General features: G+C 41.8%; 1 protein-coding gene across 1 annotated transcript in view; it reads left to right on the top strand.

The window, feature by feature from the left end:
* The window catches only part of rell1 (RELT like 1), a 40,947-nt gene extending 16,944 nt beyond the window's left edge, over window positions 1-24,003 (top strand). Inside the window, exons 3-8 of the mRNA XM_080452142.1 lie at window positions 4,469-4,540; window positions 8,765-8,819; window positions 15,146-15,391; window positions 17,894-18,032; window positions 20,127-20,167; window positions 20,255-24,003. Coding sequence (XP_080308268.1) covers window positions 4,469-4,540; window positions 8,765-8,819; window positions 15,146-15,391; window positions 17,894-18,032; window positions 20,127-20,156 — 542 coding nt within the window. The 3' untranslated portion in view covers window positions 20,157-20,167; window positions 20,255-24,003. The remainder of the gene's footprint in view (window positions 1-4,468; window positions 4,541-8,764; window positions 8,820-15,145; window positions 15,392-17,893; window positions 18,033-20,126; window positions 20,168-20,254) is intronic.
* Window positions 24,004-24,385: the final 382 nt, after the last annotated feature.

Below are 24,385 nucleotides of genomic sequence, written 5' to 3'. Positions count from 1 at the left end.
TTTTTGGCACTGCACATCGGAACATGAATCCTTGAAAATGTATGAACAATTCTCAGCATTTTCTTTTTATGTTTTGCCCTAAATGCATAAATGCCCATAATATAGATGCCAGGTTGAAAGTTGTTAAAAGAGAAATAATGATGGAAGAAAATATGACATTTATTTCATCCGGCTCTGTTTGAACAGATGACTGGAAACGATTCTAACAATTATGTAACAAATAATTGCCATTAGCTAAAATAAACTTGAGATCAGGCGATTATGTAATATGTATGACAGGCCTGCTCCTCACATGTGTAGAGGTGTATTTCCCTGGGTGGCAGATTCAGGACTGCCCTGGGTTATGTCATAGGCATGAGAAAAGGGGAGGCGTCACTGCCTACGAAGGGGAAGGAAGAACTGTGTGTACGCTACGCCGTAGAGAGGAGTATGAAAGAATGAGTCTGTTGACCGCCTATTCTCTATTCACTCTCTTCCTCTGTGTTACATAAACACGAAAGTCAAGTCACGACTGGCCATGCTGCTGATGTACAGTCCTGGTTGCCAATGTTGAATTACATTAAACATTGCACTCCTCGTGATATAGATTGAATATGCTGCTGCTGTGATGGCAGATGGCCTAATGCCAATCATTTCTTTTTGCTGTTTGAATGAGCACTCCTTGCGAGCACTACAGTGGCTGAAGACCCAACAGGGTTTTTCCATTCCGCTAATGTTGCTGTGCTCTCTGTCTCTCTCTCTCTGTCTGTCCGTCTCTCTGTCTGTGTGTCTGTCTCTTGTTTGAGCCCAGCCCCATCTGTCTCTCTCCCTGTCTGTCTCTTGTTTGAGCCCAGCCCCATTTGTCTCTCTCCCTGTCTGTCTCTTGTTTGAGCCCAGCCCCTTCAATCTCACTTTGTGTAGACAACAAAAGAGTAGAAATTAGAACAATGTTGGTGTGTTTATAGCGTTCCCTCAGTCAACTTTTTATCAGTCACTCGACTCCACTCTTTCCCATTTCAGAGTGATCAGGTTTCCACCCCTCTCTCTCTCTTGTCTTTCATAGTATACACAAGGCTTAACCCACATCCCAGTATCGGTACGTAAAAGCTACAGTATGTAAGCAAATGGATATATTTGTGACGCCATGTGCTCTCCTTTTATCAAGATACTGCAGTCCAACGTATTCAGGATGTCACTGCTGAAGTACAACTGTCATCTGCTTCTTAGAACTCCATGTGTCTCAATCTTGCCTATTTCTGTATCAGCCGTGACTCAAATGTCCTCTGGTCACGCAGTCAAACAGATTCAGAACATGTCACGTGACACCGCCATGCTGATCTTGCTTACAGATGAGATGAGTAATTCAATGGAATGACCAGTCACAACCACCGACTAGAGGAGAGCGATCAAGATCACAAGTTAACAAAGGGAGACTAAATCACAACACTCTTGCTCTTTGCATCTATGAATTGCTATACTTCTTTGTACAACAAAGAGGGTAGTTTACTGGAGGAAGTGACCATAAAACTCAGGAAGTAATCCACAGGAAATGCAGGGAAATGAGGCTCATTCTTGGAGCATCTGAAATACCTGTTTCCACTCCCTTGGATTGGGACATGCTAGTGGAAGGAAGTGTGTGTGTGTGTGTGTGTGTGTGTGTGTGTGTGTGTGGGGGGGGGGGGGTTATTTCAAAAAGAGGTCATGATGTCTGGGAAAGGGATGTAGAACTGTTCCAGAATTTCCCTGGAGATCAGCTCAAACTCCACCTAATGTGACTTTCCAGCTACAGTAACATGAACTTGCGGGTTCACAGCAGGACTAAAGATTTGATCCAATATGGAATCTTATAATAGTCTAATGCTGTTTACATTTTCCAATCAGAAACACATTTTTGCAGTAACTTGCAACTATGTAAAATGTCATATTATTGAAATGTTGCATACTATAAACTCTTAACCTGCCTCCTGTACCCCGATAGCCTATACATTATCTGCATTTAACATGCATCTGCTATTAATAAGTAGTCTCATGTGTCTAAGAAGAATCTAATTGTTTTTTTTAATTTATTTAACTTTTGCACAATCATTGAGGCTGTATTTTATGGGACATATCCTTTTTCTTTTTTTCTTTTTAAATTTTTATCCCGCGATTTTTGTAACCCATTTTTTTCACCCGGTGCCAATTTCCTAAGTGATCCTGGGCACTACACCAGCCCTACACCAGTATTACACCTGTCACCCCACAGTAGGGAGGCCAGGGCCGAGCTCATGCTTCCTTCAGGCATGAGAGCCAACTGACCTTCTTGTCACCTGACAGGGGGGAGTTTCCCTGGTTGGACGTAGCACGTGGAAGGAACACGTTATTCCAACCAGTTCCCTTCCCCTCCATCAGGCGCCCCGGCTGTCATGGGGGAGGCGGATATAGTGACCAGGATTACTACATGTTTTTGTGAGGGTATTAACTACCCTAGGAGACACGGGGAGAACATGCAAACTCCACACAGAGTAGGCCCTTTCGCCAACCCCACCTAGGGTATGGGCGCTGATGACGCGGAGGAGAAGACACGCCCCCCAGTGCCCACAGCGTCCCCGGCGGGAATCGAACCCAGGACCTTCTAGCTGTGAGGCGACAGCGCTACCGACTGCGCCACCGTGCCACCGGGACATATCCTTTTATTAGAAAATTAGAAGGCCCTCTTTGTACACCAAGGCAGTGGTCTCATGTGCACAATTTGTGCAAAAAGTCCAAGAAAAGGATGAATACTAAAATTAGGCTGCTACTTAGCCAACTGCACAACATCAGTAATGACTTTGCACTGTACTGGCGATCGTCACACTACTGACTACTGCTCATAATTAAATCACTCTGTGGAGCCTCAATAACACTTCCCTGAAGAAGGACAAAAAAGTGAATTATTCCTGAAAATGCCTGTATAACACTTCAGCATGATTGCAACTGCTGATTGGGCATGGCTGACATAATTAGATCTGCCATTGTAAGTGTTTGTCTTTGCTTTATTTAGCTCATGCTTTGATTTCAGTCCCCTAAAAGATACTGGTGATATGGCAGTCAGTTAAGTATGCGGCTCCCAAAATGTTATACGCATAGGACCCCCACATAGAGGATCTCTCTGGGTTGGACTTGATTGCGTCTCCCACATGCCTGTTGAAAGGCAGGAATGTTGTCAGTATTCTGTAAAGCAAGTTTGTTATGCACCTCGTTGAGATTCTGAATAGACTGGGGTTTAACGATTTGAGTCACACACGATGCCTTACAATTAGTTGTTAACTATCGTTATGTCTGTTGTCAAGTGGCCAACTACAACAAAGCAGTACTGGGCCATAGCAGCAAGAGATCGGCTTGAGGGCAGCTGCCATATTACAGACGGATATATAATGGCCATGAATATTATTATCTAAAATAAAACTAATTTTTGTGCGAACTGGCGTTCGCGGACCACCAGCGAATGGTCCACCGGAGGTCTGTGCACCACAGGTTGGGCACCCCTGAGTTATGTATTAAGCAGATCAGAAAACACTTGACAAAAGATGGCTGCCAGCCGCACACACACACACGTGCATACCTACATGACAGTGATACAAGTAACAGGTAACTGTAAAAAGTAACAGGCTGTGGTCGCAGGTAACAGGCAAACATGTCTGCCGATTTACCAAAAATCTAGGCTGGTTAAAGATTCACAGTGAGGTCTCACACCGCATGTAAGGACCTCAAACCTCTTCTATTTACAAAATATGACTCATACTGTCACACTGAAACCAGTTTCTTTGAAACCAACCCAGTTTGGATGAAGTCCAAAACGCCTTCATGGGGCATTGCCATCTTGGCCCTTTAGACATTGGAATGAAGAAGTCACTGTATTTTGTAGTGGTGTAAAGTAACTAAGTACATTTACTCAAGTACTGTACTTAAGTTTACTTTTAGTTTACTGGAGTATTTCTAATTGTCCATACTTTTACTACTACTCCACTACATCTCAGAGGCAAATATTGTACTTTTACTCCACTACAATTATTTGGAAAGTTTAGTTACTAGTTACTTTGCAGATATACATTATGACATTATAAAACATACATAAGCCACTTTAGCCCTATTTTATAAATAGGCTATTTGAAAATAGGCGATCTACAAGCTCACAACGCGTCGCGATGCGACACGTTGTGAGCTTGTAGATCTGCTATTTTCAAACATTTTAGTACTTTTACTTTTGGTACTTTTACTCAAGTACATTTTGAATTCCGTACTTTAACTTGTAACGGAGTACTTCTACATTGCAGTATTTATACTTTTACTTAAGTAAAAGATGGCAGTACTTTTTCCACCACTGCTATTTTGCCTCTATCAGTGTTCTCTTTAGAAACTGATTCCTTTTTCTTTTTTAGGTTAATCAAAGCGTATAGGATATTGTAATTATGATTATTGTACATGCTTTGTAATGTGTGGTTGTTTTTTTGTGCTTTCTTTCTTCCAGAGTTCAACGACACGTTCAGTGACAACAACGACACCATGGATCAGATTGTCCACTATATCATGAAAAATGAAGGTACAGTACGTGCATGATAACAAATGACGTATTTGTGCAATAGGCAAACTATGTGTCGGATACAATTTCTATCATTTATGCTTCTTTGTGGTTGTCTTTTTTCCCCCTGTTGCAGTAGGATTTGTGTAGGTTGTTTTCATCACAAGGCAGACCTGCATTTGTTGTTTCTGATGTCCCATGCTGGCAGCCTTGGCCTCATGTGACCCTTATTTACCCTCCCTTGGTTCATTACTATACCTTTGGGTTTTCAAAAGCACAATACCACACGCTACTGAGGAAGGAAAGGAGTTTGTGTGTGTGTGTGTGTGTGTGTGTGTGTGTGTGTGTGTGTGTGTACATGACCTTGTTATCCATCTGTCACCTGGAAAGTTCAGCGTAAGGACAGCGAGGCCACAGCAGTCCCGTTTTAAGTTAAAGATACCTTTCTGATAGCCATTGTTTATCAGTGTTTTTTCATTGTCTGCCAACAAAACCACATAGAACTACTCTGTACGTCATCATGATTCATCATTCTTGCTAATTCAAAACAATAACCGTACAAGAGGCTGATTTCCCAGAACTGGACAATGCTGATGACCTAATACAGTAACTCCACCTAATGTGTATTAACGACGATGCAACTTTAAAGGTATGATACATGGATTAGTGTATCATACTGTAGTTCTCCGTCGCCACGACTGATGTCATTTGGATTCCATAGAAGCCAGCATGTCTTCTATGGAAGCATGTTGCGCAGCGAAAATAGACGATCTACAAGCTCTCAATGTGTCGCAGGCGGTTATTTAAAAATAAATAAAGATTAGAGCATTTGGAGTGGTCAAAATAGCATATATGTTCAGAAGCATTTTCCATAAAGCCCTAATGGTCTCGGATATTTAATAAAAGCAAAGGTTAAAGGTAGGGTAAGTGATATTTTTTGGTTAAAACAAAAAGTATTTTGTTAAAAGGTTCAAATACTATATTCTGATAGTAATCATTGCTATAGAGTGTTTTTTCAGTAAAAGATGTCTCCCTGTCTCTCTAGCTCTTTAATAAACAGAAAATACATTTTTCGGTAGGTGTCAAAATCTCAGCCAATCAGGAGAAAGTACCCATTTTAAGCTTAATTTGTATAGTGTTCCAGTTCCAATTTTGTCTGCTCATTTCTTAGTGTCATCACTTCCAATTTCACTTGTTTAATCTATATCCTGATTGAGTTCTCTATCCTGGTTGGATAAAATTGGAAATGAAATTGCATTTTCTGTTTAATAAAGAGGTGGAGAGACAAGGAGACTCCTAATACTAAACAAACACTCTATAGCAATGAGTACTATCAGAATATAGAGCTATTTAACACTTATTTTAACCAAAGCAAATCACTTACCCTACCTTTTAAAGCCTCGGTCTGGGATTCCTTCACCTGGTTGGCAGTATATTGTAGAACAGCAGGAACAATATTACTAAAACAAATTTTACTTATTGTGTTAATTGTTTATGAAACCGCACTAGTGTGTGGGGGGGGGGGGTGCTCCTTTCACACTGTTTCACAAATCGCATAATGGGACTTGACCACAGTCACACACACATTTTTTCAGTCGTGAGATTTTATTCACAGGCCTATTTACAGGGCAGGTTGCCGGTTTGACCCCCTGTTCACCCGGTCGTTTTTTTTCTCCTTCCGTTTATCACAAAGGAACCAGGAGATAACGCGATGCAAAGTTTTGCTGCTCCATTCACTTCAATGTTAAAAAATAAACGGAGAAAGAATTCACATTTTTCTGTGTTTTACTATGTATTTTTGGCAAAACAAAAAAAAAAATCCTCATTGACTTACATTGTACGGTAAAACAGCTCTCAAAGTCACTCTTTTAGCACGTAAGCGAACGCAAACAAAGTTGATTCAGACAATATAGAACATCACAAAACCCAGTACTGTTTATTTTTTTAATGTTAACTTCCTGTTGATTTTTCTATTTTTATTTATAAGACCCGGACGGGATCCGTGGATCCGGATCTTCAAATAGTAAAATCAGCAGGAAGTTAACATTTTTATGAAAAAAAATAAACAGTACTGGGTTTGGTGATGTTCTATATTGTCTGAATCAACTTTGTTTGCGTTCATTTTTGTGCTAAAAGAGTGACTTTGAGAGCTGTTTTACCGTACAATGTCAATGAGGAGCATATTTTGAATGATCAATTTCTAATCAATGGAGCAATTATTTTTGTCTACCTTTTGGAGTTGCAAAGTGGTCTTGCCCTTTAATAGTTAGGATGCGTAAATGTAGAGGAAGAATTTCACATACAGTACAAATGTACATGGCAAATACTCCCAACAACAACTAAAGGTCAGGCAGTTATTATTATTTTAATAAATTAAATTAATTTAGTCTTTTGTCTAGACCAGTGGTTCTCAACCTTGTTCATTTAAAATCTCAAGGGTTACAGACCTGTAAGGGTCCATTTAGAACCCCATCAAGTGTGTACCTCACTTTGAGAACCACAGAGAGTGTTTATGGCAGCAGGAGTGAGGATCAATACAGGCACAGCGCCTCAGACGCCGTCATGTTGATTAGCATGCACACACACACACACACACACACACGCTTCTGCTTCATTTACCTCAAATCCAATGAACTTCCCGTGGCAGCGGATCTCTCTATTAATTTGAACTAACAGGTCAATACATGTAGCTAGATGCCTCGTGTCAAGAGACAGTGGATAAAGTGTTGAAATGCCACATTCAGGTTGAAAGGACTGCTCCTTTTGGAATAAGTGCACTTACCAAGGAAATTGGCCTTGCTTCATAAGGCACATTTTTACTTGTTGTTGTACAGCACATTTTCAACGTTCAACTTCAAGACATGATGTGACACGTCACCTTTTTCTGTAGATTTGTAGATGACATAGTTTAGCTTGTGGATGATTTTATGGGGGCCTTATGAACCCAGTTTGTCAAGGTTCCCCTTTTAGCACATAACCCAGAAATATCTTTCACTGATAGGAGGTAAAGTCCTGAACCTGTTTTAATGTGGAGTCCTCCTGACAGAAGTCTTTATCTGTTCATGTTCTCTTCTTCTATTCTAAGGCTATGTTCAGACAGGCAGCCCAAATCTCAGTTTTGTCCTATCCAGATTGGAATCGGGTAGATTTAATCAAGTCTGAACAGAAAAAAAAAAAAACACATGGAAACGGTTCTTTTGCGAACAGATTTGAACCACATTAAGTGGATTGAAATGCGATTCAAATCTAATTTATACTCTGTTGTACAACAGCGTTACAAGCCAAAGATAGCTGATTTAAGACATTTACATTTTGGTGAATCAGACATTTACATTTTGGTGAAGTTGTAAATCGCACATCTTCAGTCAGCTCCATATATGGGCACAAAAGGGAGCATGCCCATATATGGGCATGTTCTGATGACATCAGCAATCTCCATATATGGGCATAAAATGGACAAGGACTGACATTCGGTTGTCCAGTTGTCCAGAGTCACAGATCCGACCGCTATGCCCATATATGGTCATGTGCACATACGCTATACAGTATGAGACCGACCGACTTGAAACTCGGTGTGTGCAGCGGAAGAGAGAGCTGGTCATCAAATTATTGGCTTAGGAATGTGACAAAAAACTAAAAATATCCATGGATACAAGTCTCCATGGGGTGACTAATCGATAGAAAAAAAGTATTTTGGGGGGTGAACTATTCCTTTTTAAAGTAAAAAATAAATAAATAGCTGATCTGCAAGCTCACGATGCATCACATCGCAATGCGGTGTGAGCTTATAGATCGGTTATTTTAGCTATTTGTCGAACAAGAATTATATAGGGCTGTGTGTGTGTGTGTGTGTGCATAAGTGAACACAAACTATTGCTTATTGCCGTGCACGAAGAGCAAGCAGAATAATCTATTTTCATACCATTGCACTGTTTATTAAATATTCACTATCATTCATGCCCCTAATCTCTCTCTATTTCCACAAAACATAATTTCTGCTTTTGTTGAGGCTTTCTATTCTGGTTAGCTGTTTTTTATGGTGAGAAACGGGTTTTGCCGTTGCTCTGAGGTTATATGTTGTGTGACAGTTCCGGTGATGGCGTGCAGTGTGCCATTTAATACAATTACAGTAAGGATCAGATCCGGCCATCTTTCAATAAGCGCTCTGCTTTGGAAGTCACTGGAGCGTTCCTGTCCCTAATTCCCACAGCATGCTTATCTCTCCCTTTTGCTCCTCTTTTTCAGCAAACAGTGATGCTCTCAAAGCCATGGTTCATGACAACAGCATAGACTCAGATGGGTAAGTTTTCATCTTGTGCTCTTCTCTGCTTCCTGTATTGGTTAGAGCAGTGATTCTCAGTCAAGTGGGGTCCGGCTGTCCCCCAGGGTTTCCAGGGGGTCCCTAGGAAAAAGCATCGAAATCAGTTAAACTGCTTTAAACCTATATACATCAGCTATTTAAAAAAAATCTACGCATATCTTGTATGCACAAAACCTTTTCAGAATACATGCTAATTTAGGGGTCCTTGACATGATTTTTTTAAGAACCACTGGACTACAGTACTGTATATACCGTGAACATACTCACTACCTCTCTGAGTTTGTCGTAATATCATTACTGACAGGAGAGTTGAAATGGTTTACCAACTCAAGCCACAGTGTTGGATGCTGTCAGTAGTCTAGCTGTGATGAACCCTGCAACCACCAGATGGCACTATAAGCACATGCTTGTGACCTTCGAGCTTGAAACGACTGAGGCAAGTGTCGTAATAGCCGGAGTGGGAATTGAAGAACCACGGCAGCCAATCAGGTCACATGTCTTCCTCTTGAGTCTCTCCACGGTGGCAGGGTTTGATTGAGGCCAAGTCTGCTGGGACGGCTCTGAAAATGTCACCATGCTCCAAATTACTGCCTTATGTGCTCCATGGCGTTCAGCGTGCCATTGGTTTGACTTTAGATGCAGAGAGAGGCTGAGACCTTTTGCTCTGTCACATTAGAATCATTCATCGTGTGCCAGGTAGTTCCTGGGGGTGGGGTGGGTCGGGGGTGGGGTGGCTCCACATCAAACTGTTTAGTCTCGGGGCTGCAACAAGTCGAGTCCAAGTAAGGTTTCAAGGAATGCCAACGCTCATAGCCTTTTCTCCGCTGCCGCGAATAAAAAATAACCCTACAATTGGTTGCTGGTGCCATTCACATGAAGAGCAAAAGGAGGAACAGGAGTGTAATACTGCTTTGCCAGTGAGATGAGAAAGACAGGGAGAGAGATATAGAGGTATTTTTATGTGTTTGGGGTAAAGTTGGTAGTCTCTGCCAAGGATTCGGTATTGAGGCATTCCGCTCTATGGAACGGGGCACTGGCCTGGGAAATTAGCAAGGCAGCAGCGTCGTCGGTTCACCCGACGTCTCCCAGCATCACTCAGTGTTCCCTCACATTCTCTAAATCTCTCTTTGAACATTTTGTTTTACCTCTCCCCCCCACCCCTTGTTTTCGCCTCCACTTTCTGGTCCCTGTTCTTTCATTTGAAGTACATGGTCTATTGGTTTCAATCACTCTCTCTTTGTTGCTCTGACAATCTATTTTTCGAGCCCTGTAATGCTTGCTCCGTTTCCCTACCCCTCTCTCTCTCTCTCTCTCTTTCTCTCTCTCTCTTTCCTCAATCTCTCTCTCTCTCCCCCTCTCTCTCTCTCTCTTTCCCAGCCAGGTTGGGCAGTCTGCCAGCGGAACACTTAGAGATGGTGGGGACTGAGAGAGTTGGGGGCGGTGGGGGCCGGTGGGTGGGTGGGGGCAATTTATGGGACACTGGGGAAGGCAGTGAGGGTGGGGTTCTGAAAGAGAGAGAGCGAGAGAGAGACAGACAGACAGAGGGAGAGCGAAGAGAGATTGTGGAAGATGGAGGAAGAGAGAAATGGTTAAAATCATGGGATTGTCAGAGAGAGAGAAGAGCTGCTGTTTTGTGGCCAACCAACTCTCTTCTCTCTTCTCTCCTCTCTCCTCTCTTCTCTCCTCTCTCCTCTCTCCTCTCTCCTCTCTCCTCTCTTCTCTCTTCTCTTCTCTCTTCTCTCTCAACTCTCTCTGGATGCGGTGCTTAACTTCTTCTCCTCAGCACTGCTTTCCCTGTCATTAAATGGCAAACTCCGTTTTTTTGCTTGTGCTTTACCTCTCTCTCTGTCTCTTTCTCAGTGGTGGATGTATTCAAAAGTACAAATTTCAAAGTGCATTTCCTTTTTAATATCAATGCATTGCTGTATTGAAATTCAAAGATGTTCAAGGAATTTTGTTTTTGAGAATAGTTGTTGTGAGCTTGACAATATTTGTCTTTAAAATGCAGTGGAGTGAAAGTCATAAGTATCCAAAATACAAATACTCAAGTACAGATACTGTACTTGGGTAAATGTTCTTCATTACTGTCCACCACTGTTCTTTCTCCCTCTCTACGCCTCTCCATCTCTGATCACACCGCTCCAGTGTCCCTCGGTTCCTCTCCTCCTTGCAGGAGTTGTTCACAGTTCAGAATCAGATTGGCTCATTCCCTCTCTTCTCTCTGTGTTCTGCATATCGCGCTCTCTCTCTCTCCATCTTAGATCTTTAGAATCAGCACTTGCAGCATCTTTTTTTTCTCCTTCTCACACGCGCACGCACGCGCCGCGCACACGTATGCACACGCTCATCGACGTTGTCCATCTTCATGCTAGCATGGCTCTTTGGCCAGTCTAATCTCACAGGGCCATTTATATTGTGCATTTATATTGTGCCTCCTTCAAATTGATTGAGACAAATCAAAGGAAATGCACACACACACACGCGCACGCACGCACGCACGCGCACGCACACACACACACAAGCAGGATGAGAAATGACAAACAAAGGAGAGTGGTGCTGCTGTGAACTGATGCTTGTTCAAACCAACACATCAGTGTGTTCGTTCTGTAGGAATGATTTCCTCTAACTTGTATGTAAACCACTTGAGTATTGCCTCATAACTGTCAATTGGCTCTGACATATATTGGCAGAGATAGGGATGCCATTTGGACTTTGAAGCATAATTGTCAACAATGGACCCATAGGATGTTATTTAGGGTCCATTTGTACGCTCCAGAGTTAGATTGATACTCTAGATTTGGCTGTGTTGGCTAATAGCCCCAGAGAGCAGGCTGATGACTGTTTGTTTATTTGGATCCCCATTAGTTGTTACCAGACTACAGGGGTCTATTGATTATGATTATGATTATTGCTGCCATTTAGAAATTAAGAAATTACAATAAAAGATCACTCTTCAGTCCTACACTAAAATACCAAGTCAAATGAAGTGCTGTGTTTTGCCAGTGCCTTCTAGGTCTGAGCGGAACTCTTTTATCCTTTTTTCAAAATATGTTTTGTTGTAGATAGTTAGGGTCTGAATTGAACTGAATGCAGGCCCATTGCCTGGAACATTATTTTCTTATATAATCTTTCACTTGTTTGTCTTTTCACAATAACCATTCCACATACGTGTTTTTTGACAACTCTAAACAACACTATTAACATATTCCCTGACAGAGTTTTTTTTTTAATTCCCACCCAGTGCCAGCATTTTAAAAGATTTTTAAACATTTTTTTAAACATTTTTTAAGTAGTCACAAAATATTTTCCGTGATCACCATCCTCACGGTGATCCCCTCATTACACACTCAGGAGTCTCGTAGAATCGTGGGGGAAAAAATCTGATCGCGGTAATCGTTCCATAATTGCAGCCAGTTGAAAATAGCATGTTTCACCCAAAAATACATGGTAAAAAAAATAAAGTACACAGAAGCCGAGATACAAAATTTTAAAGGCATACTAGGTAACGTTTTCAACAAAACTAAAGTTAAATTGTATATCTTTTGTGAGTGGCAAAAGTTTCACAACACCCACTCCATGAATTTCACCCCCGGAAGCCTTTTATTTATATATTTTCTATTGAACGTGGACGGGGGGGGCTTTCCCGGGAAAATGACGTTCCTGGCCAACGTCATGACGTCCTGGCCGACGTCAACTACCGCAACGGTTTCCTGTTTGGCCAGGAACTACCGCGCTAATAACAAAAAGGAACCTCACGCTGATTTTAAGAGAATGTAGGATTGGAAGATCGAAAAAGAACAGAAAAAGAAAGCACAGCTCATGGTAACTAATGCTCCACTCGCTAAGAGAAACGATCCGTAGATAGTATAAAACAATTAAAAGATCGCTTTTTGAAACACTTCCGGCTTCCGGTGAAAACAAATGGAATTCTGGGTAATCGAGGACTACGGACATTGTATGCAGTGACGGTAGTGACCAGCAGAGGTTGCTAAAAATCGTTATTTGTGATTCTGCATTGTACAACTTTAACTAGGGAGTGAATGGAGCAGTAAATCTTTGGATCGCGATATCTCTGGTTCTGTGTGGGGGGGAAAAAAAGCGTTAAACGTTCTTTGGAGGTAAGAAAGAACGGGTGTATTTTAAAAGACGGACATGTCCGTTTTTGGCAGGTAATGTGTGAAGTATTATGTTATAGCCAAAATGACAGAGGCAACGGAAATGTATTTATTAATGTATTTTACAGTTAATAAATACAATTTTTGATGATCCAACATATCCTCGCTGCATTCCTTTTTCAGCGTTTCTTCCGTATACGGAGCTACAAGGGGTGTCGCTAAAACAGACTACTAACACAGTATGATTTAAAAGGGGAATGAAACCCAGGGTATATTTTGTGAGTTTGCTGCCCTCTAAAGATTTAAACTTAAACTACAGAGGGGTAAAATGTACTGTAGCAATGACAATACTGCTGTCTATTGTCAATGCTTGCACACTGGTACACAGGCATTTGATCTAACACACCCATTCTTAATGTTAGTGTTGCTTACACATCACTGTGTGCTAATGTCAGCCTGCCATATCATGTTTCACCTTTCTATAATTCGTAAACTTTAAATGGCAGCAAATTGGCGTAGGGTTTCGTTTACAAGTCGGACAATTCTTATTGCTACGCTTTCGTAGGCAAAGGTGCAAATAATTAGAGGTGTACTTTTCACTGAAAGTGTGTGTGGAACAATGCTGTAAAAAACAGATCCATCTCATCCAAGGACATGAATGATTTTATCCTCTAGACCAGGGGTCTTCAACCTTTTCAGGCCAGGGACCCCCAAACTGATGGGGAGATGGACCCCCTACCTCGTAGGGTAGGGGGGGATACCACATATATTGTATATTTATGTATACAATTGTGTTTTATATTGCCTGCTCCTATACGCACCTGCCCCAGTAAGGTGTGCAAAATAAAAATTCTCTACAAAATATGTATAAACATACCATGTTATTGTGCATTGTGCCTCTATTTATCTGTTTGCTATGGATTCATGTTTTGTTTAAAGACAATTTGACATTTTGGGGGGGAAAAATTTGTAAACCAAAATATTGTTTAATCAAACAACAATTTTGCGGACCCCCTGCAGTACCTCCGCGGACCCCCTAGGGGTCGCGGACCCCCTGTTGAAGACCTCTGCTCTAGACTAGAGCATTTGGTTTCCTATCGATTATAGTCTAAAATATTACTTTCATCATGCAATGACACGCCAACTGACTGTACTGGCAATTTGCTCACGGCTGTAATGAGGAGCTAGCATGTGCACATGCATATCCTTTCATGATTCATAAGGTGGAATTGAAAATGACGCCCAAAATATCCTCACAGCGCTTCCTTTAGCGTTTTAATCAGTGCAGTGTTGACCTCGACTGGTCTGCGTGTGCCGCATGCACCCGGGCCTGTTATTCCTGACTTAATAACCTCTCCTCCAGACTCACAAGTCCGTCTCTAAAAAAAAAATCCATTAAACAAATCGTTGCGGAACCAATCCAAAGTCTTTAGGCAGTCCTTCATGTTAGGTTGGTGTGACATGATGGGTTTCCAAAGCAGTGGGTGTTTGTTAACCTGCATTCAGAAGCCCTCAGAGATGCATCGCTAGGTGGAGATCTATGTTCATACCTGCCTATGTGTTGTTTTATTGTGATACCTATTCTGAACTTCTTAAAACTGGCCCCTGACAAATTCTACTATACTATTTTATATAATGTAGATATATTTATAAAAAAAGAAAACTAAAACGTATCATTTTTTAACAACTAGACGTTCAGGCCGCTACGCGGCCCTCATCGCACCGCCGATCCAACTGATATGCCCATATATGGAGATCTCTTATCTGTCAGACCTTGTCCCTTTTATGCCCACAAAAGGGGGCATGCCCCCTTTTGTGGGCATAAAAGGCATGCCCCCTTTTGTGCCCATATGGAGCTGACTGATTTGTTTGCGCCTGATGCCATGACGAGTGACGACACATTGAGGTTAGACAACACACTCCATATTTTGGCGTAGCTGCATTTGGAACTCCTTATATGGTTATGGCTGAGTCATGGTGACATGAGCATGACGTCAGAGGTCGGCCCGCTGGCCAGTCCTCCCTTCAGCCAATTTTAATATAGGATAAAATAAATAAAAACTAAACTGAAACAAGCAAATCCACTCTGGAAACTAACTGAATCTAAACTGAACTGAACCAAACATACAACACTATAACTCTGCTCCTCTCTCTCTCTCTCTCTTCCCCCCCCCCCCCCCTTTACTCCAGTCCTCCTGTCACCCCGACCTCCCCGTCCACCCCTACACCCCCACTGACCCCTGTGTCACCTGGGGCACCAGCAGGGGCCGCCAAACACACCTGCAACCACTTGCATACCATCGGTGGCCCGGGGGGCAAGAACATATGCAGCCGCTGCAACCAGAAGAAGTGGCCCCTGATGAGGAGGCCCTCGGCCCGCAAGTCGGAGCAACGACGCAGCCAACTCGGGGAGATCACCGTTCTAGCTGTGGGGAGGTAGGAGTGTGTGTGTGTCAGAGGTGGGGTGGAGTCACAAAGAGCGGAAAAGGAAACGGACAACAATTTTGCGGTTGTGCACATGTGCTTGACGAACCATATGTTTAGTTCAAGTTGTCAATTCTTTCAGGAATGTTCAAGACTGACCCTCAGGTCAAATTAAATATTTTTGTATATATATGTATTTTTGAAATAGCTCTATATTCTGATAGTAATTGAGTGTTTGTTCAGTAACAGAGGTCTCCCTGTCTCTCCAGCTCTTTAATAAACAGAAAATAAATGTTCAGGTCGGGATACCAATTTGATCCAATCAGGATAGAGAACTCGTATGGGATACAGGATAAACAAGTGAAATTGGAAGTGATTTAATCAAATAAATGAACAGACAGACATAATTGGAACTGGAACACAAGCTGATAAATGATGTTTGTGGGGTTCTCACCTGATTGGTGACATTTGTAACCCACCTGAATATGTACTTTCTGTTTACTGAAGGATGTGGACATGGCCATAAAACAAAAACAAAACTGGAAAACATAAGACAATAAGTATTAGTATGACACTGTCTCTATGCTTGATCATTATGTTCTTGTTTGAGAAATGCTGCTCCTGCTACAGTATGTATAGAGTATACACGTGACACTTTGATTCATCCTGTTGCTTTGCCCATCTGCATATATAGTCACTTTGCACATTTGGGTAAACATTGCCGTTTTTGATCAGAAATTGGCCTCACACGGAAACACTGCTAATTATGATTACGTTATGTGTTCGTTATGTAGCACAATCTGCGGGGAAAAGTCCCAACAACATGTCACTGCTTGTACCTGTATAACTCAGTGACAAATAAAAACTGGAAAATAGCAATGGTTACTATAAAAAAATATCAATTGCAGCGCCTTTAAGACATGCAATCCCTTTGTCTGAAAACACGAATACCACCAAAGAGTTGTGAGGTTTTCATCTGACAGTGTCTATAATATGCATATACAAGGGCTCATCAAAAAGTTATACAACTCGGCTAATACAAGGATTGTGTACTGCACATACTTTATTATGAGCTGAACCTTTGACAGGGGCGGCTCATGAATATGCTTTTGGAAGCATTAAGCCTGTGCAATTTTCCTCTGTGATTGATTTCCACTTTCACATTATCAGAGATGGTTGAAACGCAATCAAATTTCCTATTCAATTAGATTTTTCGAACGGAAAGATAATCACACCCGGTGACGTCGGGTGAAAATCTGTTTCGATAATTCTTCTATTCTGTGAGCGAGAGGGATGAGCGTGTAACGGTGCACAAAGCAGCGACCACTTTCACACAGCTCGCAGCTGTTTTCGCCTAACCTTATGGTTAGGAAGTTATGATGATTACAGTAAAACATACAACTACCACTACTGTCAGTGGACCCTTGGTACCTGGATGCATGCCGGAGGAATAGTTTTGACCTCATAACCGGTGGGATGCAGACAAGTTCCATTTTATAGGCTCATTCCAAAAAATGTCATCAGAGATGTTATGAGTGTTCCCAGCTCTCAACAGACAACTGACAACAGACAGAGTTAACCTCTGACCGGAGTATCTGGATGCACTAATAATAATGTGCCATGAAGCCCATGAGTGTCATCTTCAAGAAGTTCAAGTGTGTTTGCTCTTAACAGAGTCAGTTCTCTGTAAATCCCGTGGTGTGAGCCCAGGGTGTTCTTCCCAGTGCGCTGCACCCAGCCTGTGTCTTGCTGTGTGCTGATTAGGATGTGTGGCATGGCTGTTTTTCATTTGCACATCCAGATGAATGGCCCTGAACGCACAGGGTCAGCGTGACCAGGACGAGAATATTAATTTGCTCATGTTGTTCAAAGCTTTTGTGTGTGTGTGTGTGTGTGTGTGTGTGTGTGTGTGTGTGTGTGTGTGTGTGTGTGTGTGTGTGTGTGTGTGTGTGTGTGTGTGTGTGTGTGTGTGTGTGTGTGTGTGTGTGTGTGTGTGTGTGTGTGTGTGTGTGTGTGTGTGTGTGTGTGTGTGTGTGTGTGTGTGTGTGTGTGTCAGTCATTGAGATGGGAATGGATGCGGGGGAATCAAGCTGAGGCGACCATTGCCCCCAATAACTAAATGTTTATCAACATGCATTTCAAATAGTCATGTTGATAACATTTTATACACTATATATTAACAAGACAATAAGATATTTACATTGGAAATATCTTATTGTAGTGACATGGCAAATAGATAAAGACACATTTTGGGAGTGGAGTGAAAGGAAAGAGTTAGTATTTAATTTGTTGAATTTGTTATTTCATTTCCTTTTGCAAGAGCTTGCCTTGAAAGAGTTCCATATAGTATAGTAATATATTTTTGCCATTTGGGTGAGTGATGTTTCTTCCAAGTGGGATGAGCCCTAAAATGGCTTATGGTATTTGTCTTGAGTAAGAAGAGACTAATGTCTTTATTTGGGTTCCCAAGTTGCAGATGTTTTCTTGAACCCCTGATGTATCTCTCTATCCCAGGTTTCGCGTGACTAAGTGTGACAAGCAGACCAGGGAGAGACGGACCCTGCTGGTTACAGACTCCAATGGGAGCGTCCCTGCGTCTCCCACGGAGGCGGAGCCCAGACCCGAAAGTCGGACCCTCTCGGAGTCCAAGCAGGTCAGTCGTGTGTGTGTGTGTGTGTGTGTGTGTGTGTGTAACTGCAACTTTTTCGTTTGATCCTTTCTGATCTCTGTCAGTCAATGGACCTAGTCGCTGTTAGAGTGAACAGCAATGCTTACAGTAAAATCCACAGTGTTCATTTCACTCTGAGAGTGTAAGAATCGACAATTATTACACTCAGTGTTTTTTTTCTCTGCAGTGTTTGCATTTCTGACTAATAAAGTATTTAAGCAATCAAACAGTACAAGGTACAGTCCGACATTTAGGCTAAAAGGATAACACAAAAAAAGTCTAGGGGACTTGTTTCCATTGTGCTCCTATGTATTCAATTCATCAACATAGCATAAAAATAACACAATAATACATATCATCAACAAATATAAAACACTGTACTATGTACAAAGTAGAAAAAATAGAACATTTTGGCAGTGAATGCCACCTCTTTCAATGGGAAAATGTGTTTATATCCCCTTGTGGTCTCCTGATAGATGGATTTTCAGGCCTGTTTTAAAAGAAGCCAGTGATCCACATTTTTTAAGGGTGGCAGAGTAGTAGAAAGAGAATGTACCCATGTTTGTGTCACCTGCATATCAACAGGTCAACACTGTCTTGCCTTGTGACATTTTGCGTAGCTGCTCTGTAGACAGTACAGTACATTGTACTGTACGCCCACTTTGTTGTCTCTGGGCTTCCGCATTCAGTGAACATTTATCAACCGAGGCAGCTGTCTATATGCCATTGAAATAGCCCTGGGTATTGGCACAACATCCACGAAGTCAGCCTCCTATTAATAGAACAGTGACATACTGTAGTGTCACATAATTAGAATCTTTGCTGTCTTTTGTCAAACGTTGGGGAGGGTTTGCGTATGTTGGCTTTAAGTTGAGGTTTGTATGGAACGTCATCGGCACTGATGTGATGTGGCATTGTTCTGCCGTAGCTTCAGCTCTCAAGAACGGTAGACATTCTACTTTAATTGGAAACAATAAAGTATGAGCATATAGGAAAATGTAATAAGTGCTACAGTATTAGCTCAATAATGACAAAATGTACTTTCAGCTTCACCCAGCTGATGGCTGCTGAAATGGTTATGATGAGCGTGCGGGGGGGGGCTTTAGGGGTTAACGGTATCTGCATACTACCCCAAAACAACCGAAGTCTGTTTGGTTTGGGACACATTCTGGTGTTCTGGAAGCCAGACCCCGCCCACCAGGGCTCATGCTATTGGTGGCGACTCAAGCAGCAGTACACTACAGCCAGCACTGCCGGAACGGATGGTTAAATTAATACCTGGATATCACGAGTGCGACACACTCCAGGGAATTTGTGACGGATGTATTGGAGGTTTTGCCCTTTCTAGCGATAGGTTGTGTTTATGAATGGTCGCTAAAGAGAGATTTCCGGGGTCTTTGTTTGTACCTCCTGGAAGTTGTCTCTTTCCAAACCACAGCTGCTTTTCACCCGCTTCACTGCTGACAGAATTAACTTGGAAGTTGGGCTGAATGAATGCGGAAACAATGCGGAACGTCTGACCACGTCTGATCAATCAAAGTAGCCTAGTTCGGGTAGTCACAACAGGGGTCCTTGAAGGAGTTCCAGGGGGTCCCCAGGTAAATGATGGATAGTTAGGAACCAAATTGACCCTTATGGGTTGGTAACTCTGAGAGTGTACAAATGGAACCAAATGGACCAAACGGGTCCATTTGTACACTCTCAGAGTTAAATCAACCTTGATTTTACTATATAAATTGGGGTCCCAGAGATAGAAATGCCGTTAAATGGGGGTCCGTAGCCTCTAATGCATGTCAAACTGGGGGTCCTTGAAATTAAAATGGTTGAGAATCACTGCTAGAGCTGTAAAGAATCTTTTCAAATGGAGGTCTGCGGGCTAATAAGTGTCAATTTGGCGGTCCTTGACATGAAAAAGATTGAGAACCACTGCCCACTAACTAAGCTACGGTGCCCTTGGTACCCTAGGTGTCCGCTATATTCAGATTCTGGATGTGCAACACTGCGGATGAGTTTAGAATCCGTCTATCTAATGATTGTTTTTCTCTTTTTAATCAAGATGTTTGTTTTTTTCCCTACCAGGAGGAGGCAGAAAAAACAGATGACAAGTGAGAAAAGCCCAGGTAATTTGTCTTATTTTTTATCATCTTGCAGAATTGAGCCACCATTTCCCCAAACAGATCGATCTAATGCCTGCATTTACTCCACAGGACAAAGGTCTGGCTTTCCAAATGGAGGACTGAAACAATTGGGACATATTTCTAACGTGACATAATGAGAATTATGCAGACGTATCGTCATCACCACCAGAGGGACGGACAATTGCTGGAGTTCTAATCCAGGAGTGTTTGCACCCATGCCTTCAGGGGACAGAGTGATGGTGATGGTGTCAGGGCCGAGAAGCAGAGACGCTAATGTTGGCACCTCTGAATCTCACCCTTGACATGTCATTATATTGGCCCTTAAAAGTGCAGACAGTAGAAGTAAGTGTCTGTGTCTGTCTGTGTGTGTGTGTGTGTGTGTGTGTGTGTGCGCGTGTGCGTGTTTGAGCAAGAGCTTTTATCAGTTAAATGTATGTTTCGCCAATTCTCCCTCCCAAAACATTTCGTGTGTGTGTGTTTTGGTCTTCATGGATCACATTCTGGCTCCCGAACGAGGAAGGAGAAACCAAATAAGCCACCTGACCATGGCTATGTGGCTATGTCAACACCGGGAATTACCAGTCCAAGCCCATTACCATTATGTGATTGTGATGGCAAGAGCTGGTTCTCACAACATAACATCCCGTATTGGTCTGTGTGAGCACCACAGACGGTACTGTATAACCCTCTCACTACTGTATGTGTTCAGGTTGGTTGAGCATCCGCTAGCCAGGGAAACATCCCTGAATTATAATTTTTTCAAACTGCCAACTCTTCTACTAAATGTCTGCAATCTGCCAACATCGGCTTTCAGCACAGCCTTATCTCTAATGGATAGAACTGGGTAGAACAAGGGTTGCACTCTCTGAATAGGCCTTTCTTGGCAGGAACTCATGGGCTCTAAGAATAGCAAGTGGACTGACTACTGACCAGAACCTGTATCCAAAGTGTCTTAATGCCAAAAGTAGCGAGACCCAAAGCCATCATCTGAGGAGATCCAGGGTGTCCATCTTCAAAGCATCTGCTGACCTGCCAATCTGCCTTCCATTTTTACGTTTTCGACATAATATACCAAAAAGACCTGTGAAGCATTCTGTGATGCTGAATTGTACGATTTTCCTTTTAAAAATATCCAAAATTATTATGTTGGATCAACATAATAACACACTGGCTGACATCAACACACTGGCAACATAAAACACACTTGAACCTGCGGTTTCTTTGAAGACTTGATCGAAGCTTCGAAGACTTAATCAAAGACAATTCTGAAAGGACTAGAATGTTAATGGTTCGAAGCAAATAACTGAAGCTGCTCAGACGTTTTAAATGCCTTTTTATTAAAGGTGCTAAGTACAGATCAAGGCTAACATTTCGATGTCAACAGCACTTATTTCTGATTCCAATGCAGTTTACAGAGGAATGGAGGATTAGTTTGGGCTCTAGTCCAGCCTCTGGACTAAAAAGTAAATTGTTGCTGTGCCTGACTCTATTGCTTTCCTATTGACCCACTTTTGGAACCTGTAAATAGTTTCATAAGGAGACATGATTTGCCTCCTGTAATCTGAGTTACCCCTAGAGCCTAATTATTGACTGAAAATAGAAAATACATGAGGCTAGATGATGCTACCTACTGCACTTTGTTCATTGTCATGAACAAATACTCAGCTGATAAATGAATCTTGTATGGATTATCTATCTAGGTTTACTGGGAACAAGGCCCAGTCAATTTTAATGGAATATGTACTTCATTTCAGTGTGTGTGTGTGTGCTTGTTTGAGTGTTTGAGACCAACAATGAATGGACAGCTAGATTTTTGTTCGCTACCACCAGAAGTGGTTGTTGACAAACGGTTTTAGGAATGCAATTGTATCATTCATCTTGCCTCCAAATGTACTGTATCTGGTCTTGCTTGTGTGTTTGCACGCATAATATGTGTGTGTCAGTGTCTCTCAGTGAGCCAAAATGATTTCATATTGTACAAATCAAGTAGACTGAATGTCTTTTCAAAGATTGCATTGTCATTCCATTCTATAGCACTTTTTTCCCCTCTCAAATTAAGATTTTATAAGATGAAGTGATTATGTGTTAATGGTTCTGAATTTGGAAGTCTTTTGATTGCCACAATGTACTTTGTGTGCCATACAGGGTCTAATAATGGCATGGCTTCCTTGTGCGATCTGTAGCTATGGATAGCAACAAGTTACTAATTTGGCAGACGTACTCCATAATGGGGCAGACGTCACAGATGAACACACTTTCTAGACCAGGGGAGGGGATCACTATATTTTCTGGATCGCGGCCCACATGAAAATCTCGAAAGCGTTTGCAGCCCAACCATCCATCTGACCGCAACTAGGCCGCTGTGTGAAGTGGTCAGATGAGTGGGCCGTGTGCATTTTGAGACCATGTTTATTCTAAGGCAGGGGTCTTCAAGAGGGTGTTCAGGACCCCTAGGGGGTCCTCAGAGTTACTACATGGGGCCGCCAAATCTTTGTGTGATATGTTTTTTGTTTTTATATTAACCACTTGAACCCTAGCATCCTTTTTCTGAGGAGAACTTAGCCAAAAATAGCAGATCTACAGGCTCACAACGCCTCGCACTGCAAGGCGTTGTGAGCTTGTAGATCAGCTATTTTTGGCAAAGAGGTATAGGTGTACAGGGAAAGAGCAGACCAAGTAAAAAGTATAAGTCTAATCTGAAACACAATTTTACACAATATGTAGAGGGGGTCCCTGCTTCATCTCTCAGCTAGGGGGTCCTTGGCCTGAAAAACGTTGAAGACCCCTGTTTTAAGGGTCAATTAATCAATGTGGTCTGGCTATTGGTAATCACAATAAACTCATGTTTGCAAGATTTTAAAGAAAAACTCAATACCATGGCTTTTATTTTACATTATAATTTTTTATATTAAAATTATATAATTCAAATATTTTTGTTTTGCCAATTATTTTGGAGCCCACTTGCAATATCCTCATGGCCCACCAGTGTGCCCTCGCCCACAGGTTGAGAATCACCGTTCTAGACGGCTGACCCCTTCAATGCCATGCCATAAAAACATTTAAGTAGTCTTAAGTCTACTGTATACCTCTCTCTTTCCATCCTGCTTGGAAAAAAGGAGATGATGTCAAGATTGACGTCAAGGTTGAGGCTGTACAGAAACAGGAACTAGATTTGGCTCCTCCCCCTTTCCCAGTCCACTTCCTCCTGGGTGCTTTTGTGTTTATTCCTTCCAACAACAGCACTACATATTTAGGGCAGTCTTGTTAAGGTTGAGGCAACACAGTTAAGATGTAGCTCAACCTTTTATGCTGAATTGACACCAGCAGCAGACTAGTGCTGCTGGTGGTTCTTAAACCTTTTCCATGTAAAGGACACCCAAATAAATATGGATTTGGCCGTGAACGCCCATCTGAAATGACTTCATGCCAGGGACTCCATACAAGATTTTGTTTGTTAGAATTAGATTAAAAAAATATATATATATTCCGAAACCCCTGGAGCCCCCCTCGAGAGCTCTTATAATCTTGTTTGAGATAACCTGTCTATATTTTGTCCGCTTCTTTATCTATGGTAATCAAAAACCCTTTTTTTAAATTCATTTTCAGTGTCAAATTTGCCTCCTCGTTTTTATTTTTTTAACTGGCTATGACCTTGAACCTGTTCATGTTTTGAGAATGTTTTGATATCTGAGTGTACAGTGTGTATATAGGCCTATTATATTGTGTATTGTACAGTGTGATGAATTTAAGAAACTGCTACCATGGACGAGCTAATTTGAGATTTGTTGACACTAATAAAATACAATTATGTAAATGAACTGAAGGTGATTATTGTGTTTAATTTAACCTGTTTGTATGTCCATCACAGTGATTACAACCTCAGTTCTGCAGCAATGACCATTGACTGGTAAACTCACCCATTTCTTTTTTTTTTGTTAAACCATCCATCTATCTTCACATTGTTTCTCATTTCCTTCTCTCCTCTCTGCATCCTTTAACCCCCGGGCATGGTAATGAAAGGGTCATTTATCTCAGTGGTTCAGTGGTTCTCAAAGTGGGGACCCCCAGGGGTCCTTGTGTCGGTTCCAGGGGAGGAACGAGGAGCAGTTTAACCACTTTAACCCTATTTTATACTTTGAATATTCAAAAATTGCCGATGTATTAATAGTGTGCAGATCGGCTATTTTCAATCATTTTGAC

This window comes from Gymnoscopelus braueri, assembly GCF_963280865.1.
Source record: "Gymnoscopelus braueri genome assembly, chromosome: 15".
Lineage (NCBI taxonomy): Eukaryota > Metazoa > Chordata > Actinopteri > Myctophiformes > Myctophidae > Gymnoscopelus > Gymnoscopelus braueri.
The sequence above is the reverse complement of the archived record's forward strand: the minus strand, read 5'-3'. Positions and strand labels throughout refer to the sequence as shown.